The sequence below is a fragment of the Pseudopipra pipra genome, chromosome Z (assembly GCF_036250125.1).
Source record: "Pseudopipra pipra isolate bDixPip1 chromosome Z, bDixPip1.hap1, whole genome shotgun sequence".
Classification (NCBI taxonomy): Eukaryota; Metazoa; Chordata; class Aves; order Passeriformes; family Pipridae; genus Pseudopipra; species Pseudopipra pipra.
The window spans coordinates 25,193,103-25,209,480 of NC_087581.1; the positions used below are offsets into that span (position 1 = coordinate 25,193,103).

Below are 16,378 nucleotides of genomic sequence, written 5' to 3' on the forward strand. Positions count from 1 at the left end.
ACAGATTACCATCAAATAACTTAAACAAAGTTGGACACATATGTCTGAGTCATTTGGAAACTGTAAGATCACAGGAATGAAGCTTTGTCATACCAATTATGTAAAGTCACTGGAAAGAAATCCATGCATTTCTGCAAGTAGGCAAAGTAGGCTTTTCATGGAACAAAAGGTGCATTGTCTTTTTCTGTTATGTGACAACTCGTAATTAGAATCAATGATTTTTTATAGTTGGCCCAGATAAGCTTGTTTGCATAGCTGCAATTTCTTAAAACAGAAATCTGAACATTACTAGGAAAAGACACCTACTGGCAGTAGGACAGACCTTGAAGAAAAGGGGCATTGCTTGATGTTAACACCTGTTTAACCTTGGAGGCAATTCTGCAAATGTTAAACAGTAAAAAATATAATAAAGAGCCAAAGAAATTTAACTTTGTTTGAAAGTATTTATAGAAATGGGCCAAAAAGGCATGCTGTCATCTCTTCCTTGAGCTTGTGCCACTTGATGACCAATAGGAAGCAATCAAAGAGGGGGAAAAGAGACAGTGGGAAATTATTTATAACCACTCTTCGAATCAAGAACACTGCTTCATGGAACATTACATTTCAAGATTCATGCAGAAACAGCTCTCGAAAAGATTTCCTACCACAGTGACATCTTTCTAAAACAATTCACTTATGATCTTGAACTTCGTAATTACGAGTGTTAATTCTCAAGAGCTGAGTACTCATAAAGTCGCCATATAGCCTGAAAAACAATGTTAAGAAAATATCAAACCCAAATTGAAACAGTCTTTAATTGACAGAAAAAATAAGCATTCCGAGTGGATAAAAGTGATATCAGAAAAGTATCACCATGTGGCTATACCAACATTTAGCAAAACATGATGCATTGACCAGAATTGAGTGCCACGGCAGTTCTAGACAAAACAGTCACAGCATCCTCACTAGCTCCTCTGTCTGAATTTCCTTTCTTTAGTTCAGCACAGACACAGACACAGACCTTCACAGTGACTATCTCTAAAAAGACCACCCCGTTTCCATCCAGATTGTTCAGAAAGGTTTGTTCATCAGTTATTCAAATACTGTTAACACATGAACAGCAACTGCATTTCTGGAAGAGAGGACTCCACTGCACTGGCTGTATTTGGTAATGTCCTTGTACAAGATGTCTATTTCAACCACTTACAAGGAGAGTCTTCTATAACCATGTTCTGAACAGTGCTTAATCTTTATACTGTTCAAGTTCTTTGGAAACCTACTCTGCAAATATCTATGTATAAAAGTACGCAAGCTTTTCGCATCTGCTAAATACCTCCACACCTAATTGGGACTATAATGACAATAAAACAGAATTGCTCAGGGATCAGAGTAAATCAAGATGATTCTTGCATTCTCAGTGTTTGGACTACCGTGCTTGAGGCTCAGGGGAGACCTTATTGCTCTCTACAACTACCCAAAAGGTTGTAGTGAAGTGGAGGTCAGTTTCTTCTCCCAAGCCCTGGGTTAACATTTGGACTCTGTGATGTTAAAGGTCTTTTCCAACACAAATGATTCTATGACTATGTAAACCTGTGTTCAAGACATGTCATAGAAATCAATGGAATCACTGAATTGTGCGTCCTAGACTTCAAGACTCTGCCTGGAGGAATCTCTCTAACGTCTACGAGACTATTGCTTTGCAACTTACCCTTTAAAAGTTCACAGGACCAGTCCGTTCTCTTGAGTCCTTTAAACATTAGGTCAGTAAAAATATCTGAAATAAGATCTGAATGCTGAAGAAATGCCAAAGAACACCTTAGTATGTCCAAATGCTTCAGAATATATTTGCATTCATTTTGCAACATATTTAACTAGTGCAGAAAGGTATGTGGCATTTTTCCACTTCCTAATCACTCAGTACAAATAATCCAATGATTGTTCTATGCAGCTTAATTCTCAACACTTGTTTTTAACGCCTATGTTCACAGATAAACCATAAGACTCAGATGTCTGGGAAGTTTTCCAGAACACCAGAAGCATTAATTAAATCTCTAATCCTTAGGAAATCAGTGTCAATCACCTGAATAAAGCCGACAGTATGTTTACTTTTACTTAAAACTGTATTTCCTTTCTGAAGAAGTAACATTGCAATGCACAGCACAATCAATTAACTAGTTCCCTCTACTTCTCTCTTCCTCCCTTTGAAACAGAATAATGATTTCTGGGAAAGGTCCCTGTCTGTTTCTGTTGTGCCTGTATCATAACTTGCATTTTCTGTTTTCCCACCAGATACTGTCAGACTTTTCTACCACTGAATGCTTCAAAGTTTACTCTCTCTGTTCCTGATACACATTGAGTCATCAACCAAGCAAGGATGCTGAAAATGTAAAGTAAAATTGACAAAAAGAACAAAAGTTATTTAAAAAGATTTTATGGCTTGGAGAGTAATCCAATTTCCAAATACTTAACACAAACGTGCTCCAAAACCACAACATTAGCATTTAGTCTCCTAGCCCCGTCACCCCCCCAGCTTTGAATTCAAATAATTTTCTAGTTTTTAATCCAAATTTAAAAAACAAACAAACAAAACACAAAATCAAAACCAACAAATCAAACAAAAACCAAACTCCAGAATACCCTCTAAACTTCTTGCAGGTGAAATTTTGGCAGATGCAAAGTTTGTTTTAGGATTCCATACTTCAAGTAGATGAAACTTAAGAGTGCTTCATTTTTTAAGTTTATCATTTATTTGTAGTTTGGTACAGCAATGAAAAATATCTAAAACATATTCTATTAAAATCATGCTACAGGGAAATAAAAGTAAGTAAAATATAATCTTTGTGCTTATCCACAAGCACAGAGAGGTAATAAATAAGAAACCTTTCCATACAAACAGAAGTATTTGTGCAATTAGGAATGTTCATTGCTATTTTTGGATGCTTCACAGTCATGTTCTGGATTACAGTGAAAGTAAAAACATGCCTGCTTGCAAAATTTCATTAAAGTTCTGTTTTAACTTTTCAATTATCTAAGCCAAAAGGCAAGAAAAGCTGGTTGAAATACTTAATATCAAAATTAAATTATTCATTAGAAGAACAAGAATAAAATTAGATGTTCCGTAAGTTTTTTATTCTGTAACATGAAATACAGCTCTTTGACTATCATTTTTCACTAGCATGAGTTCTACATCTGCATGTAGAAAGGAGCTTGCTTGGCATTTTTGAATGCATAAAGAGATGTTTTGATATTTAGGGTCAGTACTTTGGGTTCCATAAGCCTTCATGTGCTTGCTGAACTCCAGTGGAAGCTGTGCATCTTCAGCAACCAAAGAAAAACCACCTATCATTACGTTTTGAATTATGGACACATTATGTATTTCATACTGAAAGAATAATATTAAAAGAGCATTATTACCATTGCTGAGAGGTAAGTTTTATTAGCTTGGGCTACATGCCATCTGATGTGATCACATGAGTTTGAACATGTTTGTGAAGGCACACCCAGAATTCATAATTTGTTTTTTCTTTAAACAGCTCAGACATCATAACCAAAAACAGTAGGTTACTAAGATTGCATAAACTTGTGAGAGTTAGGAAGTCTTAGCTTTATGATTGCAAATTAAAGCTCAACTTTGCTCTATCTATACACCATGATATTGTTTAATTAGTCATATATCTCTGCCTTTTCCATGTTATTGCATGTTGTTTCAGTTTGTTTACTGAGTTAGTGAAAAAAATCGGCAACAGGCAACTACAAACTTGGCATTTTCTAGTTTTCAGCAACTTGACAAATTACTGTTCCTTTGACATTGTTTATGACAAAGTGCTCAAATGCTACTTTAGCATAGTGAAAAGTTCTTTTGCAAGCATGTAAGCAAAAACAAATTCAAAAATTGTATATTGTTTCTATTTTGTCAAGATTTCAGTACAATCTAGGATGTGATATGGTCTTCTCTTATCAAAAAACAGCGGCATGTACTGTACATAAAATATTTGCACATGCCAGATACAATACACCATATGAAGACACACTGCTAAAGCCTGGAGATGGAAAAAAAATTCCCAATCATTTTTACAGGATGCATTTCTGGTTTTAAACAAAACTTCATCTTGAACACCATTTTCCAATCATATGTTCTTCAAATAGCACACACACAAATCCATTTAAATACTCATGCTCACCCAAAGAAGTTTTCTTGTGTCTCAAAAAAAAAAACATTATACAACTCTTTTAAGTTTCACATTCTTTTTTTTTCATAGCTTCTCTTCTAGGTGTTTCGTAAACTGATGTATTGTGGGATAATTTCAGATATTTAGCAGATATTAAATGGATGTTGCTTCAAATTTGACAGGAATACTAGCAATTTGATTGGTTTAAATCACATCAAGCAGCTATGCTAAAAAAATGTTATCATGTAACACCTTCCATAATACTAGTAGCATTGTGCTGAAACAAAACTCAGAACTTACAGAAAACAAAAAAGACTGAATTCAGTTTCAAAAGGGGAAGCATTCTTAGTGTATCTGAATGAAACTGTAAAAAGATAGCTTGGAATTCATCTCTTAACTACATGCTGTTGCTGCTTTCACTAGAATAAATATATTAAGCTTAATGTTTGCACAGCATGACAATAAGGCTAATTAAATACCTCTTGTTGCAGCTGAACTTAAAAAGTAAAAATGCTCACTTTAAAAGAAGGGAATCTGAGCAGAAAATGAGCTCATAGGTAGAGACAAAGAGAGCAAAAGGTCAGCATATGCCAAATGCTACTGTGAAGTTTCCACAGCTACTGGGAATTCTACTTTTTTCTAATCCCAAGGAAATCTGCAGAAGCCTCAAATGCCATTGTGTGGTAACTGCTGGCAAATGTTACAGATTATATATATCTCAGCCACTGGTGTACTTACTGCTTGCATTTCAACATTATTTTTTCATTCACATTTTTCTTCTTTAACTTATTCCTACAAAGTTCAAGCTAATGTATAGATTAATGGATAAACACATTTGAACATGCCATACCTACCTCATATACAGAAGTTTAGGAATAGGCACTAAATATGTATTATCATGTCATAAATAATTTTTTAGGCATTAAAGCAGGTCACTGAAAAGAAGAATGTTTTCCAGGTAAAATAAGTTGGAATAGAACCTGAAAGATGTTTTAATGAACAGTAAGGGAGCTCAATATATTTTAACAGTTATTTAATGAATTCCTATGCCAAATGAATCAATTTCTTGCATGCATCTACTCTTCAACTTCACAGACTTCCACCTAATAAAGCAAGGCCAAGTACAGTCACCTACATTGGTAAAAGAAAATGCAGGACTCCATAAAATTAATGTTTTTTAAAATCAAAGGGGTTTTTTGTTATTGTTCAGAACAAGAATGAGTCTTCTGAAAATGGACAGGAATGAAAAATACACTATTAGTTTTCCTTACACAGAGATATTATATTGAAACAAGATGGAAAAAAAGAGCCCAACTCAAATAAAAACAACAGGTCGAAACAAATCTATCAGGATTGGTATGCAATTATTTTCCACTTCATGCTAGTTACCTTTGCACTGAAGGAACAAATATGTTCAGGGATTGACCTTAAAAGTGCTTATCTTTAACTTTGGATCTGATTATCCTGATCATCACATGTTTTGGTGTGCTGCTATCCAATTACTACTCACCCTTCAACAGTTTTATCTTTCAGAATCAAAGATGACTGCTCACCCAGAACAAGCAGGAACTAATGACTAGAGTATCGCTTGTAGCTATAGTTTATGACTCCAAATATTTCTTACATAGATAAATAGATACTAGTTCAGATGTGGCAAAACAGATGCTGAGGTCACAGGGATATCCTACTTGGCTCTGATTTTAACTATAAGCATATCAAATACTGCAGTCCTAGCGGTTTCTCAGGTCTCTTAACTATATGATTTCATCATCACAGAACGATAATACAGAAGAATAAAATGAATTTATGAAGTTCATCTTATGAAGTTCACTTGTGTATCTGATTTCACATTATCTCTACTAGTGCTACAACAACACAGCTTGGAAGTAACCCTGAACTTTTACCACAGAAACCTTGTAAAGCTTGCTGATATGAAGCTCACTAACTATCACAGCAATGCACTGCGTACGCAGCACAGTGTATAATAATATTCTTTCAATACATAGTTGTGCAGAGAGAAATAATACTGACAAATAAACATAATGACATGATAAATACACTGACTAGCACCCATTGCAATATATGTTTAATGAGAAGATTGTCTCTTGCAAAATGCTAGGAACCATCAACACATGCAATGCTTACATAATGATTAGTGTGTGATGGCACTAGGGTGACTGCTGTAACGGCCTGCCTTCGATTACAGGATGCCTTGATACACATTAAGATAGTTCCTCCTAATGTCTGATTACTTTTACTATATTTGCTGTAGTAAATCTGGTTTGTTCACATAATAGCTATGTATCTGACATTTTTTCATCCCTTTTCCTGCTAGGTCTACTAGACGGCCTGTTATTAGTCTGCGAACTGCAGTGGACATAGACTATTACTTCATAATAATTTTAGAGAAAGAGGCATCCTACATGTAGAACCAGAAAATAAATTATAGAAAACCCCTGGGTAGACAAATAAAGATTACAAATGGATTGCTGTCATTTTACATTTAAAAGCATAAATTCATACAGGTTTGGTGAAAAGTTTCAGATTTCTTTTGCATAATTTTTCATGAATTACAGAAATCATACTTCATTATCATCTTGCTCAAAATGTTCTCCCAATATCTCACTTGGAATCTCTGTTTAAAAGCTTAAATTGTATTGATATATTGCAAATTTTACTGCTTGATGAAAAGGTATGATGTTTGGCTGAAGTACAGTTTCCTAAATACATCAAAAGACCATGGCCCCTGAGCAACAGAAAGCCAAATACATTTTTCCAAATTCACACCATTTGTGAAATGGTAAAGAAAGAAAGGAGCAAGCTGTTTCACTAAAACACTGATAAAGAATGCCATTTCTGCATGCCCACATTATGAGGGTTATAATACCACCCTGAATATTTCTACATTCATCATAATTCTAAACATGAAAGCAAGTTAAATATTTGGCTGCTCCTTCTGATGTGCAAACTTCTTGGTGCTATCCAGCAGTACTTGCTTAAGTTCAGTAAAATTAATCTCAACTTTTAATGTTTAAAAAGCAATCACTCTTTGGGAAGCTAATACAGATAATACCTCTCATTTCTGGTGACACAGCATGACTTGGCATGAACTTTAATTTCAGTTTAGTAATTTCAAAAACTTTATCATATGAAGTACTTTATCCATTATTAATCATCAGTGATTGATAATTCCTTCAAAGCTAAGGAATCCTCAAGGAGGAATTATAATCATGAGAAGGTCAGCAAGTGCCCTTTCTAAACAGGCAGGGCAAGAAGTATAGACTGCTACCAAAACAATGCTTTCCTCAGTCTTACAGGATCCCTTATCATAATTCTCCGACTAGAAAAGACCCTAGGTACTTGGATTTCAGTGCTCTTTCACCATTCCCGCCCTCTTTCTTCACACTGTTGTCTGTCTTCACTCATCTGTGAGTTTTCATGATGCCTGTTTTCATATCTTTAATTCCATGTGATATTCCCTTGAAAAATTACTTTCTTGACTCACAATAATTCTTTTTTTTCCCTCAATCTCTCTCTCCCTGCAAAGTTGACGAGAAATCCTTGAGGAGGAACTAAAATTAACAGTCTGATCCAATATATCTGGAGAGAATAAAAAGAATATTACAGAATTTAAAAAAATATTCAGAGACCAGGGAGCCTGAGTTAAAGCTCTGGTATGACAAAACGGAAGGATAAAGAGCCTTCCTAGTGTCAGGACACAATCTCTACCAGGTCCTTTAAATTCATGAGAGAAATCTGGGAAGATATGCACTCTTCCTGAAGGTGATTGACTGAAGAAACAAAAGTGAAAGAAATAAACTTTCTCTATGTACTGTACAAGCAAACATCTACATCATGGTTAAAAAATTATTCAACAAGGCACACACTGAAATAGACTCCAAGCACCAATTTATATTTCACCAAACGAAAACATATATGTTTTTTTCAAGTGAGCAATAATCAGCAGTTATGCCTAGAAATGATATCTTTATCATTTTGTTAGTTTATGCTGAGGACTCAAAACAGCACTGGTGAGGTTGCTTTCTGCTGATATGAAATAAACACACAGTAAGTGTAAGCTTACTCTCATTCAAAATACAGACCATATGTAAGGTGAATCAAGAATCTGAATCACAAAGATTATAGATGGTGCACTGGAGAATATGTCTAAACTGATTCTTAACAGATAGATTATTACCCCATGTGACTATCTATGTGTGAGACTGACTTGCAGTGACCCTAAGAAAAACAGCAAGAAAAACATGACTTTAGGGGTTGAATGCTCACTGCTAGTATCTGAGAACAGAAAAATTATTATGTGCTTTATTCCTACTATATTCATGGAAACAGGGCTGTGGGTCTGGGTTTTTTTAGTAATAAAACAAACAACTGCCTTAAAAAATGCCTAGCTCTTCTCAGTTTCTCATGGTATCATTACACAGGATCCTGAAAATTCCTCATATCAAAGAGGTGTAACAGGATGCAAGAATATTTCAGGATAAATTGCAACATTTATTCTGCAGCACCTTTCCTGCATGTATCCTTCATGCAAGTACTTAGTTTTTGCTTTATGAAGGTCCATCATGTCACTGTTTGCAGTCTACAGTAAAAGTTTATAAATTTAGAAAATAACATTTTGTCTAATCCTATCTGTAGGTATGCATCAAATTAAAGAATACTTTTCCCTTCTACCTAGGTGGAAAGACAGAAAATTCATTCTCACAGACTAATTTAGAAAGTACACTATTAAATAGGGGGGAAAAAGGCAGAATTACAACTCCATATTTTCATAAGTAATGGAGAGACTTTGATTGGTAAGAAAGAAAGAACTCAGACTTACTGTGCATTTGTTTGGCTTCTCTCCTGAATGGACTCTCATGTGAATCAGCAATTTATAACGGGCATTAAATGGCTTGTACCTTCGAGGGCACCCTGCCCAGAAGCAAGTGAAGTCCTCTCCCTTCCTCTGGTCTATGTGAATCTTCTCTATGTGCCGCACGAGTTCCTCTTGCTGGTCATACAGCTTACCACAGTCAACCCAGAGACAGCCATGTTTGCTGCTGAGATCATCTAGCTCACCCTCTTCATCCAGCAGGGAGCCTGGGGCAGGAGGAGGCACATGCAGTGGGTGAACATGGCTGGGCAGGCTGTGTGAATGCTGGTGCTGATGCGCGTGGTATGGTGGGGGCGGCCCTTGTGGAGGAGGCGGCGGCGGCTGCAGGGGTGGAGGAGGCATGTCCACCATAGGGCCTGAGAAGTCATCCAGTCCTTCATTTTTCAGGATTCCCACTGCCTGGCTCTCCGTGGGCAGCATGCCCTGCTGGATCACCATGTTACCTGTGGCAGTCATCTGCAAGCTGGCTTGCTCCAGCTGCTGCATCTGCTGGTACTCACTGGCCCCATTCTCAGAATACCCTGGGAAGGTGACATTGCCATTTGCCATGAGGAGGCCTTTCTGTGCAGCTGGAATAGAGCAATTTTGGGGTATGCAGCTTCCTCGCACTCCCAAAAAATGTCCATAGACCTCAGGCTGCGGGGAGATGTTTGCTGGCGCCGTTCTGGAGCTGTTGATGTAGGCCACCAGAGAGGTTGGGGATGTACGGATGATTGTATTGAAATTGACCCCAATGCCGTCAGACAGAGGAGACACAGACAGTGCTCTCTTTTTGGAGCGGACTGGTTGAGATGGGGCTGAGGAATGGTGAGGACTAGAGTAAAGGGAATGCTTATTTTCCATGCCATATAAGTAGGACAGTAATGAGTTAGAGATGCAGTTACTGGACATATATGTTTCAGGAGAAAAATTTACTAGATCCCCCACCTCAGTGCCATTTTGTAAACCATGGTCAAGAGGGACAGAAGGAAGTGTCCTGTACCCATGTGACCACTCTTGTTTAACGCCCAAAGTGGACTGACGTTCTGAGAAGCTTAATGTTGTAGATGTCAGAGACTCATGTGACAAGTGAGACCTGAAATAAAGGCATGATAAAGTAAGTAAGCAGTCAGACAATTCAGCGGTGGTTCTTTCACTTCACACACACATTAAAATTAAGAATACATGTGAGAAAAGTTGTCTCTAATTTTAGGTACTCAACTTTAGCACACTCAGTTAAGGTGCCACTAGAGGCAAAAAGGTCATATGCACACATATGCAAGAAAGTCACTCAGAAACCCATTTTAAAACTTCAAGATTTTGAAGAAAAATTGCTGTAAAGATTCTTGATACACCACTGCAGAAATCAACGTAACTCTCTTCACCAAGTGTGGTGTAAATAGGTTTGGACTTCTGAAGCTAAAGCATTATGTTCTTGTCTTATATGAAACTCATACTGATTGGAGTCGTCTATTATTTTTGCTTGAAAATAATGGGAAGAAAACTGACTAATAGAGAATAAATATTTAACCTGAGTGACATTGCCAACTGTAAAGCAAATACTTCCCTAAAGAAGTTTTATATATCAAGTTTATAAATATAGATAATATCTAACTTTACAAAACAAACAAAATAAATTAGTAAGGTAGAAGAACTGGTTGAAGGGGTTTATTTAGTTTTGATTTGACGATGTATCTGCTTCCAAGTCAGCAATCAAAATTTTTCACAAAAGTGTAATGTTGCTGTTATCAGTGGTTTTTCATAGGGATATTATGGAACTTCTTTATGCTGCAAATATTCTACAGGTAGCTTAAAAAACCCAACTCATAAGCTCTTAAAAACATTGTTTTCTACAGAAAGGTATAAAAAGGAAATACAAGGACATCAGAGTCCCTGATTTATGGCTGCAAATGCTGGGTAGAGATCAAGTGGATGTATGTCTTTATTTTTCCAGTTTATACTCTGGCAGACTTGGATTTCCTACCAGCCAGTAGTGGCTGGCAGGAAATTTTTAAGGGGCTCTAACAATAGGAAGAATCAGGTATGTATCTAGATAAACGTAGCAATCTCACAGACACAGATGCCTCTACATCTTATCTTTTGAGGCTTAATTCTTCATTCTATTATTTTTACAATACAGTTTTGAAGAAGCACAGAATTTTAGTGATGGATCAAGGTCACAGGAGGGGAAGCTTGGCACATGGTGAAGGACAGAGGAAGCAATTTGCAGGTGCTGTGTCTGTACACTGAGATAGCTCACAGAGAAAATGAAGCTTTAAACAACACCAAGCTTTGCTGTTGTGACCAGTGGGGGTAATGGGTAAATGCTCCTTCGTGCAAGATACCTGCTTTGTAATGGATGGTTAATTTGCTGTATAAGAATAAGAAACATCCTGCTCAGACTGAATAACAGTGCAGCATATTGTTATGGAGCTTATGCTACTTCATCACAGTTTAAATGGCACTTTCAAAACAGACTACTGATAAAAAGCACAATTAACATGCTAAGTACAATTTGCATTGAGAGAAATGAGAAAAATGAGATTGCTCTATCAGGTCAATCTTGCTCACCATTTAGATCTAAAAGGATAATTATTTGTGAAAAAGTTGATTTAGGCTGTTGGGTCTGTTATCAATGGGCACAGCTCATGATAGGGCAGTTAAATCATGTTAGTATACTGTGACCCCAAATGCAGATCCACAGTTTTCAACAGAGAAAGAAAGTAAGGTTTGATTTCCTCATGCTAGGCTATATATGTTTATACCTAGAGAATATAAGGGGAGAGTGGGGTTGTTTTGTCACTTTGTTTATTTAAATGTTTATTTTCTATGAGTAGAGGAAAAGAAGTCATGCATCAATAATCTAGTACAAATCTACTTTTGTACTGACAAGAATTTTAATCAGATGCATAGTAGGACCAGTGTCATTCAAAAAGCTACTAATGCCTAACACAAGCGGACTTTGCCGTCAGTGAATTTGAAGAAAAAATATGTTTAAAAGTCTCAGAACAGGACAAAAATAAAAAGTTGGTCCAGAATTTCAAGTATACAGTAAGTAAGATAATCTGAAGAAGCTTGGTTCCCACTTCAGCATCTAAATTCAAAAGTAATAAAGATTCCAGCTCCAAAAAAACCCCATAGATTTATTTAAAACTCAGCTCACACTGTGACTAAGTAGTTTTCTGCCAGGAAATAAATGTACCTAATATGAAAATGAAGGGCCAGCTCTACCAGAGTGCCAGTTTCTCAGACAGTATTAACTGGCCTATCTGCTTATTGTCATTTAAACAGGCTTGAGTTTGGACCAGATCTTTCATTAACATTTATAAGACATTACTTGCAATTACTTTCTATTCTCCCTGTGTGTACAGAGGCCACAGTGTCAAAATATAACCCAGAATCTTAAACATAAACATCAAAGAGCGAAAACTATGTTTTCCTCTCTTTTCATGGCCTTCTATTTTACTAGCCAAGAACCCTTTGGTCTTTCCTAGGTCCTTTTCTGACTTGCATCAAAGCAAATGGCAGTATTACATCTGGTTTCAAGCAGCACAACTGAACACTCTGAAAAAGTTTTGCAGAAATTCAAAGACACAGGGAAGGCTTTATCCCTCCTGGTCTATACACCAGAACCTGATGCTATCTGTAGCAGAACTCCAATTTTGCCAACTTTTTTCTTTCTTCCATCCACAAAAATCAATACTGTTCACTTTGCTTTTGGTCAATTCAGTAAATAATCTGGTTTGGACTAAGTTTCTGGAACATAGTTCATGGTATGTGAAACATAAAATCTAGAAAAGGCACTCTGCCCTGGAAGGATCATGGAGTCAACTTAGTTTAGCCAAAAGCAGTGTACAGTTGAAGGAATTTAACCAAAAAACAAAACAAAAAACTCAAAAACCCCCCAAACCAAACCAAAACACAACCCCAAAAACAAACAAAAAACAAGAACACCAAATCAACCAACCAACGAACGAAACAAACAAAAACAACAAAAACAAAAACAAACAAAAAAAGCAACGAAAACAACACACTACAAACAAACAAAAAGCCCCAAATTGTTTCAACAATCTGTGAATTAAAATCTGACTTTAAATTTGTTTTGCCCTACAAAATAGTCAATTTGAGGTCAAAACTGCTGAAATTTACTTTTTTTGTGTGACAAACCTTCTTTATAACACCTTCACTGATAAATCATTAAAAGATACTCTAGGGACACTAGAGCCTTGATTCTGCCAGAGTTTCAACTTTACTTTGCCCTTAGTAAATGTTTCTTTGCAATAAAACCAAAAATGTGTAACTCAGTACTCACATAGTACATCCAACCACACATTCAGTGTTTGGAACCATGCAGGCCCACTGAAACTTATTAAGCAAGTAACAATTACTTAATTATATTTTTCTAGCATGGGTTTTGTTCCATCTCAAAGGCATGTCTTTGGATTTGTCATTTGGCATCATCTTAGCACTGGATGGCTTTTACTGACATGTTTACCTAAGAAGCATAATTAATTCTGTAAATTTTCCCAGGGGATTCAATCTTCACAACTGAAGTGACAGAAATGTTAAAAATTATCTTAGAGTAAAGCAAAGTTTACTTTCAATTACATAATACCAATTTTAATTATTTCAAGAATGTTCCTTAGTTTGTAATAAAGCAATACAGTAAAATGTAAACTGCTTTGATAATAAAGACTCTTGTGGCCTTTTGTAAATACAAAACTACGTTTCAACTCGGTAGGCAATGGCAAATGCAGCTTCCGAAATAACATATTCAGAATGTTTTCTCACTCTGTGTTTAACTAACATCCACAGGACATGCCTAATGTATTTGTATGAAGGTTGTCAAATAACTGTTTTCCTTTCATTCTTGTTTGTTGACAATACTCATAGTCGTTATTTCAAAATTTAAGCATTTAAAATTAATGAATAAATATTTATCTGGGGGGTTGTGACATAAAAAGGCAACATTTACAGGGAGAGGCCATAGTTTTCACTAAACTACTCACCAGAACTAGGAAAATTAACAAGTTTTCAGGGCTAATTGACGTGATTAACTTAATTATATAAACAAATCATTTGAAAGGAAAGGTATTTGATGAGGAGAGAGGAACATAAGCAGAGCATTTACCCAATTTTTTGTCGGACCTTAGTGCTACTTGACAGACACCAACATAGCACAAAAATCTAGTTACATGACTATAAAAAGGTCTTTATCTAACAAAAAAGTCCTATCAACCATAGACTTCGCGTGGCCAAATTTAACCCATTATTTGAATGATCCAAACAGTATGATTATAGCTGAATAGCAACAATATCGCTGTGAATTAAAGTGCATGGAATTCAACTTCCCAAAGCATAAAAGAGCATGATTTTCTGACTTTAATAATCAGAAAGTTTGCATTTTAATTACAGAATAATTAACCCCCCCTCTTTTTAAAGTACTGAATACAAAGAAGCAACTCAGGACCTTGTATCTGACAGAGGAGCACTCAGGCTGGAAGCATCCATAGACCTCTGTAAGCTAGGGCTGATCTGGATGCATGCTGTTGAAACCTGATGAGCAGAAGGTGGAAGAGGTCCCAACTGTTGAACTGTCATGGGAATGCTGGTGACTACTGCATTGTTGTAGCTGCCTTTTCCAATGGACTTGCACTCATGTCCGTAACCAAGACCTCCTAAAAATAAACACAGCAGGTTTTAGGACTCATCTCTCATGAACCCATGATGAGGCCACAGAACTCACATCACTTTGCAAAGTCGGGAAAGTGATGAGAATCCTCAGATGAGGACAAACTGGGAACCAAACAAGAATTTTGCAATCTTCTCCAAATACTAAAAGCAATATTTTACAAGGGAATTAATAAATTTTGGACGTGTAAAATGTGCCAAAATACATAAACTAAAGACCAGGCATCACTGGGTAGTAGAGCAGCCCTCACCTGGGGGGCCAGGCCTGGTCTTAAGCACAGCTCTCTCTGAAGAAGGCAGGAACAGAGAACCCAAAGACACTGATGAAAACCACCATGCCCTGAAAACCCCACAGCTTTAGGCACACAAACTACAATGCTGACTGCATAGTTTTACTGGCAGGAGAGGGTTACAGCCAGAACCCAGCTTCCCTCAGAGATTTAGGGAAAGGAATCTGAGCTGAATCAAAGAGAGACGCATGCTGGACTTTCTTTGAAGGCCACAGATTACGCACACTGGATTTTCTTTGAAGGCCACAATCTGTTCTTAATCACTGCTGCCATGACTCAAACCGATACAGGGACATACCTACAAAATGCTCTGTGTACTTTAGGCTGTGATGTAGGTCACAGATGGTCACTTACAAGATCCTCTTCCTTAAAATGCATTGAGATGAGAAAGTTAAAATGTAGGTCATAATATGGAAGTTATTGGATATCTACCAAATTCTCATCACAGCTAGACATTAATAATTAGGCAATTCACATTTCTAGCTGCTTCCCTGTGTTCAGAATACTGCACAAAGCAGGATAGCAAAATCAGGACTAATAGTGGAAAGTACTTCAATGCAAACCATTCTTATAAATTAAATCTGCTTTTGACATGGTTGCACAACTCATGCAAGTTTTTCTCCAGGTTGCTCAAATGAGTTGTGAACTGCAGAAAGAAGTTCATTAAGGCATTTATGACACTCACAGCACCTCAGGGATGAAGAGAGTAGGTAAGAGAATTTGTTATGTTAGGGTAAGGATGATAGCCAAAGATAGTCTGGTCACTAGTCACTGAAAGGAAAAAATGAGAAATGGAGTACTTTGGAGAGACTGTATTACTGGAATGATAAGACAAAAGCAATGCAAGACTCTAGTCCTTATAAACACTTGCCTGGGCATCTCTCTAAGGCTGAAATGGAAGGAAAAGGTTTTTTTTCTTTTTACCACTGACAAACATTTGCTGTTATCAGGAAAAATACCAATTCTTCCACTTAAAAGTGCGTGGGGGAGATTATCATGAATGAATAAATAAATCATCAGCTCCCACCAGAGACTGCAAAGTAAAAGACTGATGCTTTGCAAAACACAGCCATAACATTTTATCTACTGCTTCATGAAAGCATAAATGTGTCAGAAGACCATCATTAATACCTCATCTGTGCCCTGCAGGTCACTAAATAGTATTAGTTTGATCTGAATCAGGCAGGAGCATACAATCCCACATATGCTGAGCTAAGTCTGAGCACAAGATGGGAAGCTTACACTGACTTAATGCCAGCTACAAAAGTACAGACCACATCTGATCTTGCATAAAGTCAAAGGGGTGCAACATGGACATCTGACCTTACACCAGCCTGCTGCTAAAAGGCAAGCTGTCAGAAAGTGTGTTCAAAAGT

General features: G+C 36.7%; 1 protein-coding gene and 2 long non-coding RNA genes across 10 annotated transcripts in view; 2 read left to right on the plus strand and 1 right to left on the minus strand.

The window, feature by feature from the left end:
- The window catches only part of GLIS3 (GLIS family zinc finger 3), a 157,128-nt gene that overhangs the window by 105,563 nt on the left and 35,187 nt on the right, over positions 1-16,378 (minus strand). For 5 of the 7 annotated variants that reach the window (XM_064642391.1, XM_064642395.1, XM_064642390.1 and 2 more), the window contains exons 2-3: positions 14,492-14,699; positions 8,989-10,117 (exon numbers count right to left, since the gene is read on the minus strand). In XM_064642391.1, the coding sequence (XP_064498461.1) occupies positions 8,989-10,117; positions 14,492-14,622 (1,260 nt within the window). In that variant the 5' untranslated portion in view covers positions 14,623-14,699. The remainder of the gene's footprint in view (positions 1-8,988; positions 10,118-14,491; positions 14,700-16,378) is intronic. The other 2 variants (XM_064642393.1, XM_064642394.1) reach the window with 1 other exon arrangement.
- On the plus strand, positions 1,414-2,405 carry LOC135407422 (uncharacterized). 2 transcript variants are annotated; one of them, XR_010426866.1, is made up of 2 exons: positions 1,414-1,863; positions 2,269-2,405. It is a non-coding gene; the product is annotated as an uncharacterized LOC135407422 (long non-coding RNA). The 2 variants fall into 2 exon arrangements; XR_010426865.1 differs by having other exon boundaries at positions 1,414-1,739.
- LOC135407423 (uncharacterized) lies at positions 5,441-6,630 on the plus strand. Its single transcript, XR_010426867.1, has 2 exons — positions 5,441-5,504; positions 6,484-6,630. It is a non-coding gene; the product is annotated as an uncharacterized LOC135407423 (long non-coding RNA).